The 22,504-nt window shown below is 35.4% G+C and overlaps 1 protein-coding gene and 1 pseudogene across 1 annotated transcript; one reads left to right on the plus strand and one right to left on the minus strand.

The window, feature by feature from the left end:
• Positions 1-1,832: 1,832 nt before the first annotated feature.
• LOC139040501 (olfactory receptor 4S2-like) lies at positions 1,833-5,393 on the plus strand (annotated as a pseudogene).
• Positions 5,394-8,480: 3,087 nt separating this feature from the next.
• LOC139040502 (olfactory receptor 4P4-like) lies at positions 8,481-9,401 on the minus strand. Its single transcript, XM_070487275.1, has one exon. It carries the CDS (start codon positions 9,399-9,401, stop codon positions 8,481-8,483), a length of 921 nt encoding a protein of 306 aa, XP_070343376.1.
• Positions 9,402-22,504: the final 13,103 nt, after the last annotated feature.

Below are 22,504 nucleotides of genomic sequence, written 5' to 3' on the forward strand. Positions count from 1 at the left end.
TTTAGGTGACAATTTTTAGCATATGACACCAAAAACACAGACCACAGAAGAAAAAATAGATCAATTGAGCTACATTGAAAGTAAAAATTTCTATGCATTAAAGGACACAATAAACAGAGAGAAAAGGCAACCCGTTGGTTAGGAAGAAATTCTTGCAAATATATACTTGATATATCCAGAATATACAAGGAATTCCTACACCTCAGTAACAAATAATAACTCAATTAATACATGGACAAAATAGTTGAATAGACATTTCTCCAACGAACACATGAAAATTGCCCACTGATATTGAACAGACGGTCAACATCACTAATCACTAATCAAAGCAGAAAATCAGAAGCAAAACCTTATGATGGAAGGAATTTCAGAGATAAAATTAACCGCAAAAGATTTGAAAAATTCAAGTTCCCTATAATATCACCATTTAATTAATTGATATGATGCATGCAAAAAGCTGATGGATTGCAGCATATGACTCATCTGACTATGTACTACTGTGATATCACTTAGGTGGTATACTCAGTTGAAGATTCAGTGCGCCATGTTAACTTTATTAAAGTATCAGAGCCTCCAGCACTTGATTTGTAGCTCTTCTCCAACCAAATGAGATAGTAGAATAAAATGAACTCACCTCACATGACAAGGATGATAGACTCTTGCCTGAGAACCATGTTATCTCTTGTCTTTTTTTTCATATTAGAATCCCAGGGAATATAATCTTGTGAACATTGTGCAAAAATGAGCCACTATATTGATACCATTATGCTAAACAGACTGTTGAGAAGAATTAGAAAGTATCCTGTACAATCCAGTGTACACAATGGTCACAACTACTTTGCAAATTCTTCCATCAAAAAGTGGAATCTATCTCTCTATACTTTTATCTGGGCTAAGCTTGTGACACATGACATATGTAACCTTTTAACCACATCAGTAGAATGTGGTGAAAAGTAATATACAATTCCTGCATTGTGGCTTGAGAGGCCTTGAAGATCTAGCTTTCATGAAACAAACACTGCCCTGAACCAACTTGGTGTGATAGAGCCCAATCTATGCCACTGGAGAATCAAAGAGAACTGAGGCACCTGAGCCAATTTCTGGATGTATAAATGAATCCACATTGGAACATCTACTCCAGTCAAACTATGGGAGTGTTTCCAGGTAAGACCAGTGGAAAAACTACCCAGCTGAATCCAACCTAAATTGCCGAATCATAATCAAATAAACTATTTTTACTGTAAGCCTTTATGTCCTGGTTTTGTGATTTTAAGCCACTCTTTTTGCCTTAGCATTGTTTGCCAGTACATTGCAATTGGTAACTTATAAACCTACTAAGTGCACAGAAGCAGGACGTGGAAAATAAATGCTGTGAAATTTCATGGGATTGTAACATGGGTAGAGTTCTTAGGAATCCAGTGGTCTTGGGGATGCAGAGATTCTCTCAATAAAGAAGGAGTTTTCTATTCTATCTTCTATCATTAGGAAAAAGACATACTACTTAATGGGCTTTTAAATTTTGGAGAAAACACATACTGTATCGGGGGTGGTGCTACTCCAAATCACGTATAAGGTGACTAGGGAGACTGCTAGTTTTCAGTAGGATTCACTGACAAGGGCAACGCAGGAAATAATCAAATCTATTCTGGGTGAAAGTGTCACCTGAGCTGTTAAGCAACTGAGAGATAACACCTGAATGTGAGGGAGAAGAAGCCCGGATGGTTGGAGAAGTAAGTTGATAAGCATCAGTTATAACCCTAAAAGCAGCTGCAGTAGTAGGGAACTGAGCTTGATTTTTTTAACCCACGTTAAGTCTTCTGAGGAAACTAGAAATGGTCACCTCCTTGAAGAAGTTGAGTTGTACCTCCGATTTCATCTCTTTTCATGGAAAAAGGTAATTGTAATTCACTCTCCAACAAGACCCCAATATCATTAGAAAATACAAGCAGGTATAAGTGGCACACGGGTCAACTGTACTGGACTTCATTTGTTGGAAGGATAACCCAGATTCCTGTACTTGCCTTGCTTGTAGCCTGAGACACTCTCTCAATGGCCTGGCTTCACCATGACCATAGATGAAGAGGCCTATGGAAATTATTATCCATCTTTAAGTTACTAATGGGCTTGACTTGATAGGACCTTGGCTCACACCCACGTGGGCACTTCTGAAATCCTACTTCAGAGATTCCTTGTTGTTGCTGAACTGGTAGATACTGTGCAACATGATTTGAGCCTAAATATGCCCAATGGCTTTCCCATCAAGCTAGCCTCCTGCTAAGAGTGACCCCGATGCTAGTTTGAACTCTGCCTTCTCTTACAACGGCAGGAAGGGTCCAGTGACATGGACAGAAATTGCAGGGAGAATGGTCCACTGTGGGGAGATCTTTGGGCAGTAGGAAAGGGGAGACAATGGGTACATTTTTCTCCTCTCCAGCTATTTACAGATGGTTTGAAAAAGGAACATATAGCCTCTCTTAAAAGGTGCAGTGGATCAAGAAATCAGCTGTGCTTACTACCAAGTAGTGGGCAGTGCATAAGTTCCCTCTAAGAGTACGAACAACTAAGAGTATGTTTGACTTTTTGGACATTGTAAGAAAAAGGAAGAAGGAGGTTAGATGAGGGTAGAAATGGTAAAAAAAAAAAAAAAAAAGTAAAGCAAGAATGAAGGGAAAGGAAAGAGTAGGAATAGGAAAAAATATGAAAGAATATTAGTGGTCAAGAGTCAACTTTAATGGTCTACAATCGAAAAGTAAAGGAATGAAAGCCTGCACTATGATTCATCTCAGACATAGGCTGAAAATGAACTACCCATCAAGTTGTCCAGAAATCAGCAGATTCAATTAAAAAGAAAAGCAGTGAACCTCAATAGCACTATTGAAGCCACTATTTTCAAATCATGTAGAATTTTCAAGAGTAGAATAATTAAAATTCAAGAGAGAAATACTCCTGAATGAGATATTTTATCATATGTTATATTAAATATTTAATATCTAATATATATAGAAGCACATTAATCCAATGAACAATCACAGAATGATTACTTCTTTTTTGTTCAACTTATTTATTTTTATTGAGGTAACATTGGTTCATAACATTATATAAGTTTCAGGTATATATCATTTTATTTCAATTTCTGTGTAGACTACATCATGCTCACTATCCAAAGACCAATTACTATCTGTCACCATAGACATATGCCCTATTACCCTTTTCACTTTCTTCCCTTCCCACTTCTGTTACAATTATTTCTGTTTACTGAATTCTTTGGATTAGTTTTATGGTGTTAAATGAAAGAATTGATTGAGTTTTAAATTTAGCAAATAACGAAATACTTAATTCATCCTAAGTCGGGTAACTAATATCGACTAGCGTGAAACTTGAAAGATTAAAAGGATGCATGAAGCAATGGTGAAATTAAAGGCAGATTTTTTCTCTTTTTCTCACTTAGACAAATCTTTAAAATACCAAGGCAAAGCAACTCTTGAAGAATCCTCAATCACTGAGTTGGAAGATGGAGAAATTACCAGAGGCTTCCCCTCCCCTCCTTTCAAATCAAACAGAGCTTTCTTTGTCTCCAGAGGTTTATGTTAATGCTTTGTCTTATCTTTTTCTGAGTTCTTATCAGAATTTTATGGCTATTCTGTGCTGACAGAATTGATTTAATTCGTGGTAGAAATAATCGTTAATATGATAGATGATAGTGAAATTGAAACGGTCTCATTTCACAAATGGGATGACAGAAACCCCATGAAGATAAATTATTCATCTAGAGTTATAGCACCGTTATCTCAGAATTAGGTTTGTATCTTGTCCTCTTTCTACTACACCACACACCTTTTGACTATAAGAGCTTCATATCAGATAGGGGACCATAAATTCCTGTACAAAAAGATCTGAGTTTCATGATAAGAACTTGCAGAGGTCACGTAGTTTCAACTACTTGAACACTCATGGCAGTATTCAGAATTAAAAATGCAAAAATACGTTTACCTTTCTGAGTCAAAGTTTAGACAAATCTTTCCAGATACATAAATGTTACCATATCACCAGACACAGAAGTTGTTTCAAAATTAGGTTGAGTGCCTTACACAGAAGAAGAACTAAGTAAATTTTTAGAAACAAACAGATGCAAAAACCTTAATAAAAGATAAGGCAGGTGAGACTCTTGGTTAGATGTGTGACTAGGGGATTAACTTTATCTCACTGGACTTTGATTCCTCTTCTAGAGTAGATGAATGGGCCATCATATGGAAGTAAGATTATCAGAATGTGTATTTCAATTTGTTTAAATATGCATGCTAAGAAGCAGTAAGTAGCTTTTTTTCCATTTTCAACAACAGTGATTTTCCATTTGTTTTGAGTTAGAAGTAAATGTTGTTAGTCCTTGTTATGTTTTTCTTTCAGATAATTTAATTTTCTCTTGGGATCTTGACCTCCTAGACTAATTCCAGGAAAAAAAGTTAACAATGCAACTGAATTCATTTTCTAGGGTCTTTCTAAGAACCTAGATGTTGAAGAAGTTTGTTTTGTGGTATTTTCTTTCTTCTACACAGTCATTCTTCTTGGAAACCTCCTTATCATGCTGCCAGTTTATGAGGGCAATCTTTTCGAGTCTCCTATATATTTCTTTCTCAATTCCTTGTCTTTTATGAACATTTGTTACTCTTTGGTCACAGCTCCTAAGATGCTTCTTGGCCTATTATCCAAGAGAAAAACTACCTCCTATGTGGGGTGCATGTTGGGGGGCATTTATTTGGTTGCAGTGAGATCTTCATCCTTACTGTAATGGCCTATGACTGTTATGTAGCTATTTGTAAACCCCTGTACTATATAACCCTCATGAACCAGGAAAGAGGCAATAAAATTTTGCCAGGGAACTAGGTAGTTGGGTTCTTACACACCCTTATCCAAGTGGCTCTGGTAGTCTGACTACACTTTTGTGAACCCAATGAGATTTATCACTACTTTTGTGATGTCCACTCTGTGCTGAAACCTGCCTGCACAGACAAATATTTTGTTAGTGGTGTTGTGAAAACCAACAGTAGGTATCATTACTCTGGAGAGTTTTGTTATCTTGCTAACCTCTTATACCATCAGTGTGTTGTCCCTGAGACAGCAGTCAGCAGAAAGCAAGTGCAAAGCTATCTCCACCTTTGGCTCCCACATTGCTGTGGGCATCATCTTTTTTGTTCCCTGTACTTTCATATACATTTCCCGATACTATCTTTTCAGAGGAGAAGTTAGTGACTGCATTTTACACCATTATCAGCCCCATGTTAAATCCCCTGATTTATACACTGAGAAATGCGGAAGTAAAGAATGCAGTGAGGAAACTGTGGGTCAGGAAGGTTTTCTAGAAGGCTAATGTTAAAGAGTTGGAAATATCAATTTAAGCTGGATGATCTTAAATTTTCTCAACTGTACAATGAAGACAATAAAAACCTCACAGGTTATTTTTTTGCAGAAAAAATGAGACAATAACACACTCTACACATAGAAGTTGTTATTTATTATTATATTTGTTCTAATATTTCACAATCAGATAATTCTCTGAAATAGCTAGGCCATAAAAATCTTATTCAACTCAGAAGCACAGCATGATTATACTCAGCACCACTAATTTCTTCTCCCCATGTTTGCCTTTTTCATCATTTTCCTTAAAGAATGAGAGTCTACTATGGAGGACTTATGGCTGTTTTCTATGTTCAGAACTGCAGTTAGTACATACTAAATACTCAATATGTGTATATTGTATGAAAATTAACAGACATCTGAGCTACAGCATTCTGATGCAAGCCCTCCAAAGCTCAGTGAAAATTAAACCTAGTAAGGTTGGAATGGGAAGGGAGGTGTGTGCAGAATGTGAAAGAGAGAAAACACAAGCTTAAAAAAACAAAAGACCTGTTCTCAACCTCTGGTCTTGGGAAAAACTTTTTCCTTTCTCTAGAACTCATTTCTTTATGCAAACAATAAGGAAATTGAAAAAAAAAAGAAGAGACTCTAAAATCCCCATTTTAATTGTAACATCTCATTAATATGCTTCTGTAACTGACTCTAGTCTTTACTTGCCATCTGCATCCAGTGGTCCCTAACATTTAAAATGACTAACAGGAACAACTAATAAATCTGAAGACAAAGTGACCTGTGATGAATAGGCGACTGTCACTCAATCAACAGGGTAAATACAATTTGCTGAGATTCATGATTGGGAAACCATATTTCCTCCAATGTTTGAACCAAGCAGCTTCACTGAATATGGTGAGCCATGTATCACGGCTTCCTTTACTGGCATCCCAATTTCCAACTCTGGACTCCAGAGAGACTCATTCTGGACAAAAATCATGACTTTCCTATATGAACAACATTTGTCCTGGTGACACATCCCTCATTTACTTTGTGAAAACTGAGCTTTATTTTTCTATAGCAAATGAATACATCCCTGATTATCATTTTGTCATTGTTTTATTGCCATTTCCTTAAATCTGATTATTCCCGTTACTACCTACACGTGGTTATGTTTATGGCTGCAGAGTGTGTATCTGTGCAAGTGTCTCTATGTGTGTATGTATGTGAAGGACTGTACATAGTGTTTTAAAAAGAAGATCTCTGACATTGATGCATTCACAGAATTAAAGATAAGAAAGATAAAAAGGCAGAAACACATCTGAATTAGGAGTCATAATTAAGAAATCCTTGCCCTGGACCACACAAATCCATGTTTATTGTCCCAGCTTGGACATATCCTCACTGGATGTCTATGCACCCCCATTTGCTCAATTTTAAAATAATGCCTACGTCAGTGCTTCTCAAACTTTTCTGATCATTGGAAGCATCTTGAGAGATTTTTGGACAGATGATAGTATCTATTCTAAGAGTTTCTGATCCAGTAGGCCAGGGTTAAATGGTATACAAAATGTGCATTTTTAAAGCTTCTCTGGTAATTTTTATACAGTCAGTGGTACATCTGGGAACTTAGATTTGGAAACACTGGGATTGGTGATACTTGATGTTCTTAGAGTACAAGAGGTCTATGAGTCAATGAAATCCAAAGAGCCCTCCCTTGGATATATATAGCCCCATGGATTCTGCTAACAAACACAAAGGGAGCTAAACTTGAACAGAATTTAGAAAACTGTTATCCAATTGGTAACTTTTCTCCACAATTCTCTTTCTTTCATATCTTTGCACTAAAATCTGGACTATCACTAGATATTAGTGATATTGAAAATATGAAGTCCCCAAGAAGATAAAAGCTAACATATTTATTACTATCAAAGATCAAGAAGTGGAACATATAAAATAATATTCAAGTTTCTACCAGTGACTTTATAAACATATTCCTGTTCACAAATTTCCTCAGAGTCAATCCCTATCAGAGGAGCTTATAGAGTCTCCTCTTGGCTCCTTGGAAATAAATGGCCAAGAATCACGAGAACTCAGACTCTCTCCAGTTTCAATAAGGATGAGTCTGGTCAACAACACCATTTTGTTTCATGGATGTATGATGACAACATTGTCTACCAGCTTTATAGTTTTATAACCTTGGTGTTATACGAAGGCAGGTATGACTTGGATTAAAGCCTTCACTGACAAAAATAAATGGCAACCTTTCTCATTTTCCAGATGAATAAATTAGTTTATTTTATAGTGAAAAACAATAAATTTGTCTCCTTGTTTCTTCTAACCAGTGATTATACTTCTGTCCCTGGAGCAGCATAAATTATTTAAACATGTTTCCATGCTCTGCTGAATTGAATATGTAAGGATAGCTTTTATGTTTTGCAGCATATCTCTTTTTCATTTAAAATATTCATGAGATTAAAACATTTATCACATGTCAGAGCCTCTAGAATTACACTGCTTTTTATAGTGACTGAGTAGGAATGCCTCATTTTGACAGTGTTCTGATGTGTCCACTTCTTGCATGGTGACCAGTTTTGTTTTGTTTTGAGGTATAATTCAACGTCATCATTTTATTCAAATCTTCAAAACAGTATTTATTGTATATTCTTTAGTATGAAAAATCTACAAATTAAGTCTGCCACATAGTATAGAGAGACATACAATGCTGAACTTCCATAACAGTTAATGGTACAGTGAAACATTAATGTACAGAGCATAAAATTATAATTTCAGCAAAGGGTAAGATAAATCTTCTATTTTATGCATGAAAAAGATAAGAACTACATGAAATATATTTGAATCTACTTTGACGTCTGCACTTAACCCCCTTCAAGCTCAACCTAGATCAGCTGAACCCAAGCTTACCCAAAGACACATAAGTGAGAATTAAATGTTTGTCGTATAAGCCACAAGTTTTGGGGTGGCGTGCTACATGACATTATTGAGATGGCTGATCCAAGAATGGCATTGCAACTTTTGGTGACTACACACCACTCCTCTGTACCTGCTGTATTTGGTGACATTAATGATTCTGTAGATAGAACAGGATTTGCCTAAGGGCTTGAACACCAGAGGCTTCATTTCCCTTCAAATGGTTTCTCTCGGCACCACACTTTCCTCATGGCATTCTTCATGTCTGTGTTTCTCAGTGTGTAGATAAGAGGGTTGAACATGGGGGCGATCATGGTGTAAAATAGGGTAAAAACCTTGTCGTTACTGACAGAATCAGCTGTTGGGACATAGGTTAAGATGAGGGGCAAGAAGAACATGAACACGACAGTGATGTGTGAGCCACAGGTTGAGAGGGCTTTGTGGCGGCCCTCAGAGGAATGGGTTCTCACAGTGGACAGGATGATGATGTAAGAAATTAGCAAAGCAACAAAAGTCAAAATGGACATCACCCCTGTTGTGGTAATGATCGCAATGACCAACAAACTGGTGTCCATGCAGGCCAGCTTTAGCAAGGGGAATACGTCACAGAAATAGTGGTCTATCTGATTGGGGCCACAGAACGGAAGTTCAATAATAATCAATACATGCAGGATTGAATGGATAAATGCTCCAATAATAGAGGCCATCACAAGGACATAGCACACTTGTCTGCTCATGATGACCATATAGTGAAGGGGTCTGCAAATGGCTGCATAGCGGTCATAGGCCATGGCCACCAAGATGAAGATCTCAGTGGCACCAAAGAAGTGGGCGTAAAACATCTGGGACATGCAGTCGTTGTAGGAGATGGTCTTCCTCTGGGCCAGTAAGTCTGTGATCAGTTTGGGGGCCACCGTGGAGGTGAAGCAGACATCCATGAGGGACAAGTAGCTGAGGAAAAAGTACATAGGCTGCTCACTGAGGCGGCTCCACCTGAGGAGAATGAGCAGGTTTCCTGAAAGAATTGCAACATAACAAAAAGAAAACATGACAAAGCAGGCAACTTTCACATCCTCATCACTGAAAAGTCCTAGAAGGATAAATTCTGTGATGTTTTGATGTCCCATTGCTTCTGTGGGTTTGATCCTGTAGAGGGGGAAGTTAATATACCTGAAACACTCAACTATTTGAAATTATTGATTTATTTTAAAAGTCATTCATTTATTCAATAAATATGTATTGAAGGTTTATTATAATACAATCACCATAATTGGCTAAAGGTACAGCAGTGTACAAAATACATATAATCTCTACCCACAAGTGGCGTGAAGTTCAGTAGAGCAGACATACAGTAACAATAATAGCACACATCATCAGTTAATTACAATTATGCTGAGTTCCAAAGTCTCTCACTTGCCATGAACCACAAGATGAATACATAAAAGATCAAATGCTCTTTTCCAGGTCAATTTTGAGATGTAATTTCAGCATTATACTTTAGGAGTGATTTCTGAATCTCCAGTATGTGTAAAACAGCACTGAGGTTATCTATGCTTCAAAGGGTGAAATGTCATTATAATTCTCAATACTTCCCAGTGATTTAATCTGTGCTGAATCTTGAAAGTTCAGTGATGTCACTAGACTTCAATGAGCTCATAATTTTAATTTCAGAAAGTGCCTTTAGAACATTTTCATGAACATTAAAAAAAAGGGAGGGAGAGAAAGAACAACAAGCAGATGACAAGTTTTGCTCCACTGCATGGGCTTCTAGTACATTTACAGCTTCCTGAAATTGACCCTATTTCTCAGTTCACTTCCCAGTATAGCTCAGGAGTCCTTATCATTTTTATCCTTTGGTCACACTTTCTGTACTTCCTTTTATGACAACATCCTTGGAGGGGCAAATTGCATCCAGAGAGTCTTCTTCATTTAATCTGTTTTGCCACCTTGTATCTCTTTAAATTGAACCTCTTAACTTGCTTGTTTTGTGTGTGTGAGTAAGATTGGCCCTGATCTAACATCTCTGCCAATCTTTCTCTATTTTATGCAGGATGCCACTGCAGCAGGGCTTGATGAGCAGTGCTAGGTCCACACGTGGGATCCGAAACTGGGAATCCCAGGCTGCCCAAGTGGAGTGTGAACTCAACCACCACACCACTAGACCAGCCCTCCAACCACTTGCTTTCTTTGTCAGGCTTATTAAACTCACCTGGGGTCAAGTCCGGGAATATTTTAGTTAAAAAGGGATTATTACTTTGGTGGAAAGTACACTACATCTCTTACTTCCTTTCTGCAACCTGATCTAAAACGTTATCACAAAACTTCTAAACTCAAGGCTGAGTTTTATACAAAGATGAACCCTACATATTGACAAAGAATTGCCAGCCTGTGGAGAGTTATAACAGCAATTGAACATTGCTGTTTACTCTGAGTTCCCTTTACATTACTTTAGAAAAATGCACATTGGACATACAAAGTGATTTCCAATAAGATTTTAAGGAAAAGTATTGACTTTTGCTTTGAAATCCATCTGTGAATGCCAAGTTAATACCCCGTGGTGTGATTTCTTGCAAAATCTCCGGAAGTGTGGCTGTCACACAAGTGAAACTCCAACTTCAATGGTTCTGAGTTGTGGTATGATTTCTTTAAAATAAAAAGTTAAAGATTCTTTTAACTGTGGGTTACTTGTCCTTAAAAATGAATTATCTCCTTGAATAAAGAGTTGTGTTAAAAGATAATAAAATACTGAAGCAATTAAAGAGAAATACCACATTTAATGGTCACAGGGGATCAATATAGAAGAGATGTAAATTCTTCCCAAATTAATCCATGTATTCAATAATTAAAACAAAAGTTCTGACAAAATTTTTTATAAAACTTCAAAATCTGCTTCCAAATTTCAGAAACAATGTCTATAGTAGTTAACTTTATAAAAGAAAGAACAAAAAGTATAAACATACTTTTTAGAATTGAAGTATATTATAAAACTATGACAATTAAAGATTTGTTAGTGAAAGATTGCTGAACTTGAAGATAGCCAATAAATAAACAAGTAAGTATATTGAAATTTATTCTATACTTAAGTTGAAATTTCAAATTGATGTGAAATTGTGAACTTTTCAGTAACTGAGGTTAGGACTTTGAATCTCCCTCTGCGGGTAAAAAATAAAACAACAAAACGCTTCATAAGGCATAAAAAAATTATATACTGAATTATTGAAAAATATAAATGTATCAAACAAAGCTAGAAAATATATTTGAGAGGTAATTAGAATGGATTTATAAGTTAGGGAAAATTTTTTAAGCAAAGCACAAAAAAAATTATAAGAAACAATATATTTAAAATTGCTGTATGGCACAATTTCATATGAACAAAATATTTTAAAAACTAATTGGAGTAAACATAAATCCTATAAATCAATATTATAAAAATAAGTAAGTGAAATTTCTAAAAGAGCAAAACATTTGACTAGGCAAAACAAAGAAAGGAAAGTACTAGCTAGCAAACAACATATAAAAATGCTCAACCTCATCAGAATCAGATTAAACAAGATACTATTCTCAATTGTCAACTTCATAAAAATAAAAGTTAAAAGCCTGTTCATATAACATTTTGGTAAGCTACCCAGTAAAACTACACCAGAAAGCATACAAAAACATATTCATAGCAGACATTCAAACTTGGAAAATGGAAATGATATAAATTCCTGCCAATAGAATGGAAATAGTATGTGGTACATTCTTCTTATGGAAAACTAGGCAGAAATGTAAATGTTGGATAAATCTTGCACATCTATCATGATACAAATCGCTAACATATTTTTTAGTGGAAAACATAAAAAAAGTACAAAGATAATCACAATATGATAACTAGTGTGTTAAAAAAAATCACACCCACAGAATATCATGTAGTTTTCGTGAGAAACTCTGTGCTTATAACTTAATATGAAAAGGTTTGGAAGGAAAGATTTACTTGTTACAAACAAAAATGGTAATGGTCAGAGGGGATTTTAGTGTTATACAATATTATGATTTCCCTATCAAAGCAATTATTTCAGTATTCTGTAAACAAAGTTAATTTTAAAACATTATTTTGTAATATGATTTGAGAAGAATATAATAATGAATGGAATTAAAACAAAATATGAATCATAATCCTTTATTGCAATTCAGTAAACTCATATAACTTACCACAATGGTGCCTCTATTTCTTTAGTAAATGTAGACATAGATGCTATTATCCAAGCATTATATGCTGTCAATTGTCATAAAAGATATAAATATAATTAGACACATCCTTTCTTACCTCCCACTCCTCCAGGAAGAGATATTTGACATAAGGAAATAGAAAACATCTATATCTGCATCTATATTTATACCAATATCTGCACGCTTTCTTTACACCTATCTCTGGATTTGGCTTTTATATCATCATTAAAAATAGTTACACTTTTATAATTCTGATAGGATTTAAAGAAATTCCAAGATCATCTGCTAAATCTAATAGCTGTTATTATTAAAGACTCACATATATAATTTACTGTTTTTCGTGGTTCCTAATTTTGCTAAACTAATACTGGCTCTTATTATAGTTTGAATAGAAAGAAACAATAGATTTTTAACGAAGTTTGAATAATCTTGGTCTGCTACATGAAGGGATAACAGCCTCTGATATGTGTGGACACAATAGAAACGCTGTCATCGTTAAAACTTCGGTCTAAAATCCTCATCTCTGCTGCAACAAGTTCACTAAGAAAATCTAGACTGGACAGCATCCAAATGGGATAGTCAGGACACAATGTTCATCCTGCCTTAAAACAGGGAAAAAAATCAACCCCTGATTTTCATGGTCATCTTGGTTTCTGTAGTCTCACAGAAAATGTTTCTTAGGAAATGAGACTGACTAATCTCCAATTCTCAAAATAAAATTGTCAGAGGCTGGTGTAGTGATGCAGCAATAAAGTTCGCACATTCTGCTTCGACAGCCTGGGGTTCACCATGTCTGAGCTCAGGTGCGGACCCACAAAAGACTTTTTAAGCCATGCTGTTGTAGGCATCCCACATATAAAGTAGAGGAAGATGGGCACAGATGTTAGCTCAGGGCCAGTCTTCCTCAGTAAAAAAGGGGAGGATCAGCAGCAAAAGTTAGCTTGGGGATAATCTTACTCAAAATAAATAAATAAATAAATAGAATAAAATTGTCAACTGCATCTTTGAATGAGACAAGCTATAAATGGTGGGTGAGAGTGCTTGAGTTTCAGTAAGTGGACTCCAATATATGGTCCACTAGTTAACTCTTGCCTAATCTAATCAAGTTACTTACACTGAGCCTTTTTTTTTTAATGTGTAAAGCAGTGATGATAGTAGTACCTACCACACAGGATTCTTCTGAGAATTAAAATAAAATATCCATATAAAACATTTAGGTACAGATATGTGCATCTAATACATTGTAAGAATTAGGTAAATATTGACTCATTAATTATTAATTGAAAAAGGATTGATATTCTATGAATGTTTCACCATTTCTAAGACAAGAGGAGTTCAGAGAATAGATTTTCTCCAGTGAGTTTAACATATCACTGAACAAATTCCAAAGTTATAAAATATTTTGACAACACTGCTGAAAATCCCAGACTACTACCAGGACATGGGGTAGGTAATGGGATTTCCCACTTCACAGATGAGAGAACTGAAATCAAGGCAAAAATTCATTTATGAAGGCCTATAGTGCACTAGAAAAGATCATCGCTCTAAGAATAATTGAATCAAATCTTTCAAGAAAATAATTATTTTCCCCAATCTTTTACTTAGGTTATTTTGTAGTTCTCTGCAGTTTTTTTTTCAATTTTAATAATACATGTCTGATTTACCTTTTTTAAAGAAATAGTCATTAATTATGTAATTTGAAGTTCTCCAATTGTGATCACTGAAATTTCCTTCTATACTACCCTATCCAGTTCAAATATCAGGGAGTTATGCAAAGTATTATAGACCTATGACACAGTGAGGCAAGAAGCAGAGGTTTGGGTCCTAATAAGGACACTCCCTAATTATGTGATTTGTGAAAAAGTCCCTCAATTCTATGGGTACTTATTTCTTCTTAAGACAATGAGGAATTATAGTTTTCATGAATTCTTCCAGGTGCAAAGAACTAATTTTCTAAATCAAATGATTTATCAAGTAATTAATCAAAATGATGTTATCAATTCCATAATTTTCTGACTGTCTTCATTCTGCTTACTACTTGTCTTACTCAATTATTTTATCTTTTTCAGACTTTCATGGTTTTTTATCAATGTTTTTCTATCCTAAGTAGAGTACAAAATATTCCCTTAACCTTCTGTCTCAGCATCAAACAGTCCCATGTTAGGAACAGGATTTCAAGAGAGCATTCCCATTGTCCGTTTTCTATTAGAACAAACCTCCTGAAGTTGTTTTGTAAACACTTATAATGCCAATTTGTGACATGAATTATAAAACATTCAAGGTTATAAAAGAAATAGTTACAAAGCAGATATATTTTTATAATACATATTCATGGAAAAAATAATTCCCTTAAATAATAAGCAAACAAGGATAGATGATTCTATAGCTATTCAGAGATGACTTCACATAGACTCAGGCATGCAAAATAAAAAAAAAGAAAGAAAGAAAAAGGAAACAAAAAACCAACTCACATATTTAGTATCAGCCAATTCCAATCAGTATTTGAAAGGATATCTTTGTCTTCTTGAACTCATGAGAACAAATGAAAAACAAATCTATTGCAAACAAAAATAATACGGAAATCTTTTAGGGGGAAAAACACAATGAAAAAAGTCTCATTCTTCGTATCTAGCTTTTAAAATATACTTAAAATAAGTACATCTTAAAAACTAGCTTTATGCATACTCAAAATGAGAATGAGAATTATATCACAAAACTGCAGGGAAAATGTCAAACTCATTTGGCCTTTCTCTCTTGTCTCTTTTCCCTCTGATGCAATAGTGAGCAGCAAAGACAAAGTCCCTTCACACTCAGGAGTCGGTGACTCTTAGAGAAGCTGCACTGAAAGTCAGGAGTATTTCAAGGCGCTGCAGGTACCTCGGTGCTGCGATCCCAATGTCAGTCCCTATGGTAATTCTTGGACAAAGCAAGTAAAACTAAACTCTGCTGATTTTAATTTGCTATTGCTTTGGCTTTTCAATTGTGCCTTTTTAAATATATTATTTTAGATCGCTTCAAATATATGTTGTTAAATATCAAAAGTAGGTTTTATGGTCAAAGACAAATTTTAAAAGTAGCCTTATTACTTTCTATATAGAAAATAAACCCTGTTGCATTCATTATATTTATTAAGAGTCTTCATCTGCTTCTATTACCGAAGCTAATTAATTACTAATATTGAAGGTATCCAGATTTCTCTTAACTTATAAAGGGGAAACTTAAATGTTTCCATTTCCACAAAGTTTATCCTCATTATATTGTCTTTCCTCCAACATAATTTCACACCCCAGGTCATTCCATTACACTCCTAATACCTATCTTTGCCAGACCATTGATTCCCCTTTCATAGACAGTCTGAATATTTTTTGGCCATTTTTGTGTTTGTATTTTTACATATTGGTATTCTTCTCTGATCTTCTCCATAGACTATTACCTCAATGAAATCAGGCTCTGCTCTTTCTCATCTTCTATCTAATTATTATTATTATTTTTTGAGGAAGATTAGCCCTGAGCTAACATTCACCACCAATCCTCTTTTTTTGCTGAGGAAGATTGTCCCTGAGCTAACATCTGGCCTGCATTTGTCTACTTTACATGTGGGATGCCTCCCACAGCATGGCTGGATAAGTGGTGCATAGGTCCAGCACCTAGGATCAGAACCTGCCAACCCTGGACCACTTAAGCAGACAACGCGAACTTAACCGCTACACCACTGGGCTGGCCCCTCTAATAATTTAATTTTTAATCATGGCCAGAGAAACAGCAATAATTGAAAACAGTCCTTACAATGTGATAGTAATCATGGTAAGGACTTTAAAAGGATTTTTCATTTTAACGCACATAGTGATCAAACGATATGGTACTATTAATATTTCTACAGAGGCACAAGAGGTAAATTGACAAGTCTAGGAAGCAAGTGACTAGTATATTAGAATTTGACCTTGGCTAAGATGCTTACTAACACTACAATGACTTTGAACAGCACTGCTACACTTTACACATAGTACAACGCTCAATAAATATTTCTGAATTTTCAATTTAAAATAAGACAGTAAAATACTGTGCTGAATATTTCAAAATCATGTTTAAATTTTAAATTACACAGGATTCATGTTATACATTTTTCTCCAAATTATACAGTCCATTCATAGTAGAATTTCAATAGCAACAACAAAACAAATTACTAAGAAAATTTTCATAATTTTGATTATATTTGATGATGGTAAAGCAACATATACTTTAAAAGATTTATTTTTAAAAATTTTTATTGAACTACTCTTATAATTGTTGTTGACTGCCTAAATTATTTAATTGTTGTGCTTTTGATTTCAGAAACATTGCAAGGAGAAATGATTATGTTAAAATGTATGAGTGTGTTTGTGTGTATATGTCATGTGAATGGTAGCAAGAGTATGGTTGAAAGACGCAGCATAGAGAGCTTGTCGGGGTGATTTAATGTTTATCACCTCAGATGTTGAAGCCAGTGTCTGAGTTTGAATTCCTGATGTGCCTATAACCAGCTATGTGCCTTTGGGTAAGATACTTACCTCCCTAGAATCTTCATTTATAAATGCAATAAGAATATGTATTTTATCACACATAAGTAATAGGCATTATCCATTATTATTATAGTTAATATTGTTGTTAGTAGTAGTAGCAGATTAATCTTATTTTCAGAAGCTTTCTGATGCAATTTCCAGGAAAGTTAGTGAAGGGAACTCTGAAATATTTAAAAGACAAAGCATTCAGATCACAATCTTCAGACTGAAGTAAATGACATGTAAGGGAAAAATAAGACAATAGCTCACGATGCAAAACTATGTGGAACTAAAATTTCAGTTCCCACTTTAGGCCCTCATCCATGGGATTTACATGTTCACGTGTGTAGACAATTCGTTATTGATTGTGGAAGATATTTGAAGACCATCATATATTTAGTCGGATTCACTGATTGTTTAAACTGCTATAAAATGTCACTTATATTTCCTACAAAATCCCCCTCGCCTAAGGGAAAGTCATATTTAATCATTATTTAATCATTGATAATATTTTGGTAGAGGATGCAAAGGCAGCATATTTAATAGATAGAGTAGAACTATCCTCATTTTAGAAATACTGAGTTATACATTCTCTGATTCTTGTGATAAAGCTATGGTGTTTCTTTATTTTTAATTTATTTTTTATTTGTTTATTTATTTTCAGATGTACCTCATAATATATTTTGAATTCTGTTTAGATGACATTATGTTCACCACCTGAAAACTAATTGTAGTCCATCCCCTCACATGTGAACCTAATCACCCCTTATGCCCTTCCCCCTCCCTACTTCCCCTAAGGTAACTGCCAATCCAATCTTCAGTGCTACATGTTTGTCTGTCATTGTTTTTATCTCCTACCTATGAGTGAGACCATATGGAATTTGACTTTCTCCCTCTGACTTATTTCACTCAGCATGATACCCTCAAGGTCTATCCTTGTTGTCACAAATGGCCGGATTTCATCATTTCTTATGGCTGAAGTAATCCATTGTGTATAGATACCACATCTTCTTTATCCATTCATCCCTTGATGGGCATCTAAGTTGCTTCCATGTCTTGGGTATTGTATATAATGCTGCAATGAACATAGGGGTGCAAGTATCTTTATGCCTTTGTGTTTTCAAGTTCTTTGGATAAATACCCAGCAGTGGGATAGCTGGAACATATGGTAGATCTATCCTTAATTTTCGGAGGATACTCCATACTGCTTTCCATTGCGGCTGCACCAGTTTGTAGTGCCACCAGCAGTGAACAAGGGTTCCCTTCTCTCCACACCCTCTCCTACATTTGTTGTTTCCTGTCTTGTTAATTATAGCCATTCTGACTGGAGTGAGGTGATACCACTCACTGTAGCTTTGATTTGCATTCCCTGATAACTAATGATGTTGAGCATCTTTTCATATGCTTGTTGGCCATCTGTATTTCTTCTTTGGAGAAATCTCTGTTCTTTTTGCCTATTTTCTAATTGGATTGTTGGGTTTTTTTTGTTTTTCAGCTGTATTAGTCCTTTGTATATTTTGGATATTAACCCCTTATCTGATATATGGTTTGCAAATATCTTCTCCCAATTTTTAGGTTGTCTTTTCATTTTGTTTATGGTTTCCTTTGCTGTGCAGAAGCTTTTTAGTTTGATGTAGTCTCATTTGTTCATTTTTTCTTTTGTTTCCCTTGCCTGGTGAGGCATTTGAATTGAAAATATGCTGGTCAGACCAATGTCAAATAACCTACTGCTTATGTTTTCTTCTAGAAGTTTCATGGTTTCAGGTCTTACATTCAAGTCTTTAATCCATTTTGAGTTGGTTTTTGTGCATGGTATAAGGGAATGGTCTACTTTCATTCTTTTGCATGTGGCTGTCCAGTTAAGCTATGATTTTTCAAAACTCTGTTATCACTGTGGTAGATATAATTCCAAAATGCCCCTAAAGATTTCCTCCTCTATTCCTTAGGAGTGTAAATATGATAATGTATCATACCTATATTAAATTATATGTCAAAAAGGATATCAAAATATAATTACAGTTATTAATTAGTTGACCTTGAGTTATATGTTCGGACTCTACTCCCATAGCTCTTTAAAAACAAAGAATTTTTCCTGGCTAGTAACATAAGAGTAAATTAGAGAGATTTGAATAAGAATTAAATGCACCATTGATGGCCTTGAAGACAGAAGGGCCACATGCAGGGAGTTCTAGGAGCTGAGAGTGACTCCCAGCTGACAGCCAGCCAGGAGATTGGGGACTCAGTCCTACAATCAGAAAGGACTGAATTCTGCCAACAACATGAATGAGCCTGGGATCAATTCTCAGAATTTCCAGATAAGATTCCAGCCCAGTAGATCCTGGTTTTTGCCTTATCAATGACAGAAACCAGCTCACTCAAACTCCAGACAAGAAGCACGGTGATAGTAAATGGGTGTTGTTTTAGGCTATTAATTTTGTGGTAATTTGTTATGCGGCAATAGGAATCTAAAACAGTCAAAATACCTACTTAGCTTCTAGATTTATTATCTAGAAGTTTAGTTTATTACCTAAGTTTAGTTTAGTTTTAATTTAGCTTCCAGATTTATTATCAATATACCTAAACATAGCAAAGAATAGTGCATTAAAAGTGATAGAAATTCTGTTAAATTTTTCTTTAAAACAGCTGAGGGCTTCTAGAAGAAGACAGATTTGTTTTTCCTTTGTAGTCTAGGTACACACACACACACACAAATAATTCAAGTATATCAAACATGATGTGCTGGTAAAAATATGATAACATGTCAACAACAGATCTTAGATACACTTCTTATATACATAAAAGACACAGTTGGATGGTTCCAAGGGTATAAAAACAATTAAAACAGTAAGTCAAGCGATTTAACCAAAAAAATTTATATTTATCAGTAAGTTAAAATATTATCTGACAATAAATTGTCAGCAAGGCAAGTAAATGAAAGAAATGAAGATATAAAAAGAGTAGATCAGAGACTATTAGAATTCTAGAATACCACACTGATGTGGGAAGGTCACATAAGAAAATAAACTTGTTTTATGTCCATTTCTCTACTTCTCTTTTCTATCATTGTTAACTTGAACTTATTTTTTCCCCTCTTTCAGCTCATGCAAAAGAAAAAGAAAACAAAAAGACTTCAACGATATCTGCCTAAGTATGAATATGATTATGCCTGTTTATAGTCAAATTTTCTTTTCCTTGAGTCTAAATGGACTGAGGGAATGGGAAAGGGAGATGGAGGGCTTAATGGAAGATGAAGATCTAACATGAACATAATGGATGAGATAAAGAAGGGCACTTGATATGGGAGGTAGTAAGAGGATTCTTGGGCACTAGGACTAAGGAATAGCCCCTAACAACACCATGATGTATTTGTCATTGTCACAGAGCCCTACAAGAAAAGGCACCTTATTGCTCTCGTGTTTTGCCATCATTATGATAATTGCATCCACTTTATAGTTATTAACTGTAATATCGAAGTTATTAACTGCTACTTAATGCTGTTCTAGAATCCCACCATTTCCAAAAATACCAAACAGCAAAGTTCTAGGGAAGCATCTTCATCTATTAAAACCATGAAGCTTCTCAAGTACATTTGTACTTCCCTTACCAGTACAAGCTTATTGTGTTAGTGAAGCGAGTGTCTTCTGGACCCTCCCATAAAACAGTAAGCTTCTGGGTTCTCTGGCCTTAGATTTACTGAGTTTTATTGTGGTAGGCCAAATAATAGTCCCTAAAGATGTCTACATTCTAATCCTTGGAACCTATGAAAACATGTTTACATGGCAAATGGCATTAAGATTACAGATTGAATTAATGTTCTTAATAAACTGACCTTGAAACGGGGAGATTATCCTGGATTATCCAGGTGGGCCCAGTGAACCATAAGAGTTCTTAAAAGCAGAAGAGGAGGGCAGAAAAGAGAGTCAGAGGGAGATGTGACAATGAAAGAATAGTCAAATAGATGCAACATTGATTACACTGAAGATGGAGTTGAGAGGCCGAAAGCCAAGGAATGTGTGCAGCCTCTGGAAGATGGCAAACCAAGGAAGTGGTGTCTCCCCTTTTGTCCCAGAAAGGAACAAAGCCCTGCTGACATCTGGATTTTAGCCCTGTGGGAACCATGTTGGGCTTCTGACCTACAGATCTATAAGATAATAAATCTGTGTTGTGTTAAGCCACCAGGTTGATGCTAATTTTTTACAGCAGCAATAGAAAACCAATACAGCTACCATTCTGTATATGCCTTAAAGAGTCAGATCTAGTTGTTTTAATCAGAATATCAGTACTAGCTTCCTAGCACTGCTATAACAAAGTACGGCAAACTGGGTGGCTTAAACAGCAGAAATGTATTGTCTTACAGTTCTGGAGGCTGAAATTTTGAGATCAAGGAGGTGGAAAGGTTAATTACTTCTGAGAGCTATGAGGATAATCTGTTCCTAGCTTTTGGTAATTTACTGACAATTTTTGACATTCTTTGGTATGTAGATGTATCACACCAATCTCTGCCCTCATCTTCATCTGGCATTCTCCCTGTGTCTGTATGTGTCGAATTTTCCATTTTTACAAGGACACCAACCATGTTGGATAACATGGGCTCCCCATAAAGACATCATTTTAACTTGATTACCTCTGTCAAGACCTATTTTGTTCTGTTTCGTTTCCTAAAATTGTCTTAGTGAGGTTACGTCAGCTTTTAACATTATGAAAATTTCAGGTATACATCATCAATTTTTGACTTCTCTATAGACTGCATTATGTTCACCATAAAAAGGCTAGTTTCCAACAGTCACCATACATATGTGCCCTTTTGCTCTCTTTTCCCTCCCCTAACTCCCTTCTCTTCTAGTAACTACCAGTCTGTTCTCCTTATCTGTGTGTATATTTGTTTATCTTACACATGTGAATGAAATCATACAGTATTTATCTTTCTCTGACTTATTTTGCTTAGCATAATACCCTCAAGTTCCATCCATCTTGTGTAAATTAAATGGCATTATTTCATCTGTATATCGCACAGTAATATTCCACTGTGTATACATATACACACACCTCAACAAAAACATCCTGGTGAGGTTGCACATTCAGTCATCTTTGCAGTTCTATTACCTTTATTATAAAACCCTAGACTAAAATTAAAGCATAATCTCTGCAGGATATGTGGTGACAAGTGACATGGAAGCTCTATGTTAAAACAATGTCTGGAAGACATATTACATAGAGTGTAACTGGGGCGGTACCTAAGTTATATCTAATGTACACCTCTTTTCATATTCCCCTTATCTTAAAATAGAAGACAACTTCAATTAAAACTCTGCCAACTGGAATCTGCTAAGGTGCAAACCTTACAAGAACAGAAACAAAGTGTAGCAGTTGTGATCAGTGATAAACTTCTTGAGAGGGATTAGCCATGAAAATCACAGAATCTGAAAAGAAGCAATGTACATATGTCACTAGAGTTCATGGCGGAATTTGCAGGTTTCCACTCT

This window comes from Equus asinus, chromosome 17 (genome assembly GCF_041296235.1).
Source record: "Equus asinus isolate D_3611 breed Donkey chromosome 17, EquAss-T2T_v2, whole genome shotgun sequence".
Taxonomy (NCBI): domain Eukaryota; kingdom Metazoa; phylum Chordata; class Mammalia; order Perissodactyla; family Equidae; genus Equus; species Equus asinus.